The following is a 7,493-nucleotide window of genomic DNA, read 5'->3' as shown; positions in this document are numbered from 1 at the left end:
TGCTGCTTTAAAGGTTCTCTATTCTCTTGACACAAGTAAAATCCTGTGGAGGAAACTATGTCTGGCCTCCTGTGCTTTTAAAACCTACTTCAATCTTCAGGAGTTGAACTCATCACCATGAGGAGAGTCAATAATGGCCTATGATTGACTATGAAGGGGTTTGTGTTTGAGGGAGAGGCGTGTGAGTGTACAAACAGCAGGTACAAGTATTTAAATTATTTAATACACCAACCATCTGCAGATACAAATGACTGGCAAGAGGCACGCAGCCACACACACACACAGACACACACACACACGCGCAAACCATACAAAATCCACATACTTGGCAATCATAGAATACACACACACACACATCCACACAGACAGTCCAGGTCACACTCCTCAATGCTCCTCATAGAACACTTTGGCCATGGCTACACCCACTTTCTGCACCTTCTTGTCCTTGGCCTCTGGTCCCATGTTGGCACGTGCCTGCTTCACCCAGTACGATTCTGTCCGACACTGGTACTCCTCCAGAGACTCACCAGCCTGCACACACGGGTGATCACCCTCTGCAACACACACAAACACACATACTCAAAACTTCAGAAGTGCTCCTGACAGATGCACAGCTCATTAACTGTTACTAACACACACTAACACACACACACACACACACACACACACACACACACACTACAACAGAACTGTTTCTGAGACACACACACAAAATGGGGGAACTACAAGTGACACACGCAACAAACTACCGAAACAGTATGACATAAAAATAAGTGTTTACCTTCTTCACCCTCAGTCTCATCTTCCTCACTCTCCTCCTCACTCTCTCCCCCTCTGGCCTCTTCATCTCCATCATCCTCATCATCATCATCACCTTCTTCATCCGACCAGTCCTCCAGCCATTCCTGAGCCTCTGTAGAAAAAAACAGTGTATCAGTTTACAAATCAACACACACAATCTGTATTTCTATTATTATTGACACTACTGCTACATTTGAAAACTAGAAGTCTGAAAATAAGTTCTACAAAGAATAGTATAACAACGCGTGTTGTGATTTTTTTTACTGTCAGAGTATGGTCATGTTAAAAACATTTGTAGAGGATAAAAAGCCTGCAGGCCTAATGAAATACATTTCTTAAATAAAAGACAATTTCTTGAAGTATGTTATCAGACTTTGACAGGCCTCAGACACACAGACACACATGTACTCACTGGGATCTATCTCCTGCAGAACGTCCCATTTATCCATCTTGTGGAGGTCCAGGCTGTAGAGGTCGCTGAGCGTCACCTGTCGGTCTCCCACCTCAAACATGCCCCCATACAGGAAGAGACGCCCCCCCTTCACAGACACCATGGCATTGGAGCGGCCGCAGGGCTCTATCAATGCAGCTGCTGCCGCCCCCTCTTCCTCTCCCTCATCTTCATCTTCCTCTTCGTCACTCTCAGGCTCCGCCCTCGCCACAGGCACCACCTCACGGATGGTCATCACCGTGCCGTCCTCGGTGACGATCTCCTTGACTATCTCAGTTGGTTCCTGTGGCGACGCGTTCTCTTCCGTATTGTCCTCCGTGTGATCCCCTTCTTCTCCTTTCTTCCCCCGCCTCCGTTTCTTCCGTTCTGATTTGGTGCCCTGCAGGTGTGCATAAAGACTTTTTAATCTGTGCATGCGTGCGTGTGTGTGTGTCTGTGTGTATACAAGTAAACGACAACAAGTGGTACTTTACTCAAACAAGTAAAGGCTGGATAACATAACCAGTCACACACACTCACTCATACACACACCTTTAATTGGGCGGGGTACCAGCGGTTCTTGGTGACGTCATAAAGGTAGAGGTCACTGTAAAACTCTCCCTCGAGCGTCTCCTCATCCTCATCATCACACACCCCCCCGAACATCAGGGCCCGGCCCGCCACGCCCACACACACTCCCCCAGAGAAACCGGAGCGCGGGGGCGGCTTCACCCCCGCGGGGCTCACGCGTGACCACGCCCACTTCTCTACAGCAGAGAGAAGAGGATCAGTTATTGTACAGCAACAGCTTTGACACGTTCACACAACAAGGCACCACGACACAGAATACTACCAACCTATGCATGCATATGTTCTACTCCAGAAGCCCAAACAAATACAGTTTATAACTCATTCTTTCACACATTCAAAAAAATGTATACACACACACACACACACACACACAGACGTGTACGCATTCCTTTACACTTGCATGGATTCATACACATCGTTTTATTCATGCAAAGAATTCATGTTGTTGATGTGTATTGTGACATAAAATGTACCCTGGTCGTCTTTGCCTTCTCTTTTGAGCAGAAACATGTCTGCATGAATGGTGCCCTTGTCCACGTCCTTCTTGGCCCTCTGTTAGGGGAAGGAAGAACACGCCTTCTCATTAATCCGTCATAAAATGATGAATGGACTATAATCTGTGGAGGATCTACCACAAACTCACGATGGAGACTAGACTCATGCACACTCCATGTATAGAATCCATATCTACAGCCAAGGGGGACAGATAGTGATTCAGTTGAGTGTCATGATGTTTCACAGACTCTCCTATCAGACTTCAGTATTTGATTATTAGTAATTTAAAGGTAAAATGTGCTATTCTAATGCAATACATGTTTTGTCAACTGCAGTGAATTCCTCCTCACGGCCCTCTAGCTGTCCATGCAGTGTGTGCACTCAAATAAACTCCAGTGTTCGTACACAGTACTGCCTCTGTAAGTGGGAAACAGACACACACACACTATAATACCTGAAAACAAACACATACACACACACACACACACACACACACACACACACACACACACACACACACTCACAGATTTGGAGTAACCCCCATATATGATGACCCCTGAATGGTCTGGAGTGGGGCTCATCAGGCAGGCTGAGCGGGGGCAGGGGCCCGAGCCGGAGGGGGTCAGACGACTCCAGCTGAACAAGTCCAGACTGAAGGAGTGGACGTCATTGTAATAGATATAGTCCCTGTGGGAGAAAGACACACACACACACACACACACACACACACACACACACACACACACACACACACACACACACACACACACACACACACACACACACACACACACACACACACACACACACACACACACACACACACACACACACACACACACACACAGGATTAACGTTATTATCAGATTTTCGACCTCTAACCTGTAAAGTGTCCAAGAATAATGGTTTTTGAAGTCCACTACAGTCCAGTCTCAAATAAATAGAGTGACATCTTAGGAGATAAGTCCATTTTTGACAGGGGTTTGCTTAGGGGACATAATGTGCCATTCATATCACTGTACTTTGTGTTCAGGGCATTTAATGCCTTAGTGTGCCTTAATTTATGTACCAAAAGGTTGTGTACATTTGAATACAAAAGGTGCACACATCTATTAACCTTGTGCATGCACACCACTCTGATTTCAGATTGAAACAGGACTTGCCCAAGTAAGGTGCGCCAGGTGCCAGAGGTGAGTGTGTTGTACGTGCCAGTGTCAATGTCTTAAGTGCCAGTGTCAATGTCAGGTGTGTCAGTGTCATAAGTGCCAGTGCTACTGTCAGGTGTGCCAGTGTCAGGTGTGCCCGTGTCGGTTGTGCCAATGTCAGGTGTGCCAGTGTCATAAGTGCCAGTGCCCACACCTGCTCTCATGGAAGCCTCCAAACAGCAGCAGCTGCCTCTTACACAGGACCATCCTATGTCCACTGCGTCCTGAAGGAGCACCTGGAGCTCTATGCAACAATACACACATTCAAAATATATACACAAACATAGCGCACACATAATTAAAACACATGCAATACGGAACACACACCATCATGTAAACATGTATATGCACGAGGGCAAATATATGCAGCGCGTCTTACTTGATCTGTTCCCATTTGAGTGGGTTGAGGTGCAGCACCCACAGGTCCTTGTAGTGGTAAAACTGCTCTCCATCAGGGGAGGCAAACTCCCCACCAAACAGCCACAGCTGACCCCCTCCCTGGGCTACCACCACTGCCTGTCAGAGGAAACCCAACTCAACATAAGCAAGAAACTCATGCTGCACCGAGAAGCAAGATGAAATTCTTTGACCCAGGACTGATAAGTACAGTTAGAACAGCAACAAATGACTAGATGTAACAACCAGAACAACAAGGGGAGTTGATTGGACATTTCCAGAGTAATAAGGTCACATTAGTCAATCTATCCATTGGCCCAACTCAATGCTCAGCTTCACCATGGCTGGCCAACAACTGCAATGCAAGCATGCCCTCTAGTGGTCACAAAGAAGCCACTGCAGCAATGGCCCCACATTTCTCTGGATCTCTGTATGCTTTGAACTGTGAGAGTTCGGCACACCCCAACTAAAGCCTGTGAGGCACTGTGGTATGAGAAGAGAAACAGCTACAGAATTTTAAACACAGGGCTGAGGTCGTCAACAACACATGCACACAACACACAAACACTCAGTCACGGCAAAACACCAGCATGACATAAAATGAAATAAGACAACGGAGTGAGTAAGACCCCGAACAAAAAAGACACACATATGCAATATCCCACATAGGAACACCATATATATTTATATATATATATATATAACACATAGACACACTAAAATTCAGTGACACTTCAACATAATGATACGCTCTGTGCTGAGGGTACAAATCTGCAGACAACCTGTTGAAACATTTGTATTGAAATGTTTTGAAGTTCACTTTGGAGACTTTGCTCAGTTCCTTACAAAGGCACCATTCAGTAGCTCCATCTTCATGATCAATGTTGGATCAATGTGGAACATTCAAACTCATTTGACACTCTGAGCATTCCCAAACCCATTTAAAGGAATATTCCCAAACACATTTAAAGGAATCACATGATTATGCTGCTCAGGTACATCATGACTCCACCACCCAAAAAGTCCTGGTGTATTTGATGGACATTAAAGGCGGGATCAAGCAGTACCTGGTGAGCACAACGGGGAGGAGGGGGATTGGGGACGTCAACCTTCACCCAGGTGTTCTTCTTGGTGTTGTAGAAGAACAGGTCGTTGTACAGGCAAGTCTGGAGATAAGAGGACATTCAGCTTGACTTGATGCCGTATGACAGAATCTATGTACAAGATGTGATGTACAGGATAGTTCCCTTAAGTTTTGATATAAAAGTAATTGTATATAGAAAAAAAGGAGCCAAGTTAATTATACATTCATAACTATCTTGTTATGGTCATTAAAGAGGTACTGCACACTGGTGGTCTATGCTGGTGTTAATATTGACAAAATTACCATTTTTATAAAGAACAGCATTTTATGGTTTGAAAATGGTTCAACACACCAGCTACTGCTTAAAATCATCCTGAACCTTGCAAGGCCAATGCTGACATGGAGTCGACCCTTTGGGATTTCTCTACGCCCAGCCCCAGCCTGTGAGTCTCCTTTTAATTTGCTGATCAAGACTCATCATTCACTGGGGTTCAAAATTAGTTAGGCTCAGAGCTGGGAGTGGACCTACTTTTCAATGTCACGCTGCTCTAGCTTGATCTGTATTAAAATGTGATGCAACATGCAAAACCTGCAGTAGAAACTCTTAGCATGCTCACTTTCTTTCCATTAAAAAACTCTCCTCCAAACAGGATTAGCTCGTCTCTCTCGGGGTGTGTAGACAGGGAGGCGTTGAGCCTGCGGACACAGGGAGCAAGGGAGCAGGCGCATCATTGTTGGGTTATCAGAGAGTGGCGAGATTCTACTGGCATGTGACAGCCCTGCAGTCACTCACCTGGCCGAAGGCGGGGGACAGGTGGTCTCCATGACCTGCATCTTCTTTGAGTCCAACTGCTGAAACTCCGCTATAAGTGCCTCGAGATCCTCCTATTATGCAGGACACACAGAGACAATATTTTTTTACTTATCTCGTAATATTTTCCCTAGCTAACAGTTGCTAACGGGAATTAAGTTACCTCCTCCCTTTTCGACCGTTTGGACACCTTTTTCTCCATTTTGGCGGCCGTCTTCTCCGCTCCTTTCCCTTTCTTTTCTTTTTTGCTCTTTTTGACCATTTTTATATTTCAAAAGACTCAGATTACTGATAAGTGTAGGTAAGTTTGCTTTACCTCCCAAATACAGCTACTGAAACACATGGGGGCTCTACAGCAGCAGTAACCGCCATGCACATCCGGCAACAACATCCTGCTGGAGGATCGTGCATTCTAGCACCATCAAATGGACGGGAGTGTTGCATGCAAGGCAATGTGAGGAACGATTATTTCTGCTGTCTTTTCGAAGTTCTTCATGTTGCTATAAATGACAAGTAACCTTCCTGGATTGACTGAGAGCAGGCCACTTAAAAAACTACATGGCAGGGAATTGCTCTTGTTATAGTTGCACCTGTAGTAGTTGTATGAAATTATGTCAAAATTAGTTGTGAAGCCATTTGTAAGCTCACAATTACAGTACAGTAATGTTGAGGAGGCCTAGAAGGACAGAGTCAGATCCTTTTCCCCTTCTGCTTCTTGGTGTGGAGCAGACTTAAATGAGCATTGAGTAGAAATAACCGTGGAATACAGAGTGCTTGAGGAGAGTGCGATTGAATGTGTGTGAAGTTTAATAGAACACAAACTTTTGACAGATGAACAAATTCCGAATCAAAAGAGATTCATCCAACAGTATTTGTATCAGTTCTCCCCCCTCTTCACATTGTATGCTTTTGTTGCATGCTAGCATTGAGACGGAACTGAAAAGCTTGTGTCACACGCCAAATGCATGAGTTGGCAACTCTGTCGGTGGGTTGGTGGGTGTGCCTCTACATGCTACATGTCACATTCCGGGGGCGTTTGCCATGCAGTCTTCAGCTGAATGTGCCCCGGAATCCTTTCACCAGGAGGGATCTGGTCTGACCTGTTAGAATAACAAAAAAATGTAATGATGAGATGATGATGGATTTATTTAGCTTCCCCTCACTGCAAATTCTTCTATTCTTGCCAAGATTAAAAATCTTAGATCTGGAAATGTATCTTGTTTTTAGATTAATTTGCTAGTTATCAGTTCTAGGTTGGTTACGTATTCTTAAATGTTCACACCAATATGTCTTTTATGCCTTAATAAGTCAGGAAATCTTAAATCTAGGTAATTTACTTTTAAAATAAGATAAAATATCTCAAACATCAATTCACCTTACATTTTCTCCATAAAACTCAATTCATTTCAAGATTAAATGACACACACTTGCTTGATTTAAGAGTGACTGCATAATTTGGTCAGGAAAGACACTTTTATTCAACAAAAAACATGCTCAACCTCAAAGGGAGAATCACCATAAACAAAATGTGCCTACTCAGTGACAACTGGTTATTTATACATAATGATGAGTGCAATGACTTCAGTTAGAACTCATGATGGGCCAGGACCATTTCTATTTGCAATGATGTCACTAAGATTATATTTTATTGGCACAAACACACTTTCTTTGAACGTAACA

At 44.3% G+C, this 7,493-nt stretch overlaps 1 protein-coding gene across 1 annotated transcript; it reads right to left on the bottom strand.

The window, feature by feature from the left end:
- Positions 1-201: 201 nt before the first annotated feature.
- On the bottom strand, positions 202-6,235 carry klhdc4 (kelch domain containing 4). The gene is made up of 12 exons (XM_012818356.3): positions 5,977-6,235; positions 5,796-5,887; positions 5,620-5,698; positions 4,986-5,084; positions 3,902-4,038; positions 3,677-3,766; positions 2,842-3,004; positions 2,296-2,374; positions 1,784-1,998; positions 1,214-1,631; positions 782-913; positions 202-554 (listed from the first exon to the last, which is right to left on the bottom strand). Exons 1-12 carry the CDS (start codon positions 6,073-6,075, stop codon positions 385-387), a joined length of 1,773 nt encoding a protein of 590 aa, XP_012673810.2. The 5' UTR covers positions 6,076-6,235; the 3' UTR covers positions 202-384.
- Positions 6,236-7,493: the final 1,258 nt, after the last annotated feature.

The sequence above is a fragment of the Clupea harengus genome, chromosome 3 (assembly GCF_900700415.2).
Source record: "Clupea harengus chromosome 3, Ch_v2.0.2, whole genome shotgun sequence".
NCBI lineage: Eukaryota > Metazoa > Chordata > Actinopteri > Clupeiformes > Clupeidae > Clupea > Clupea harengus.
This window is presented reverse-complemented; position numbering and strand designations above follow the sequence as displayed.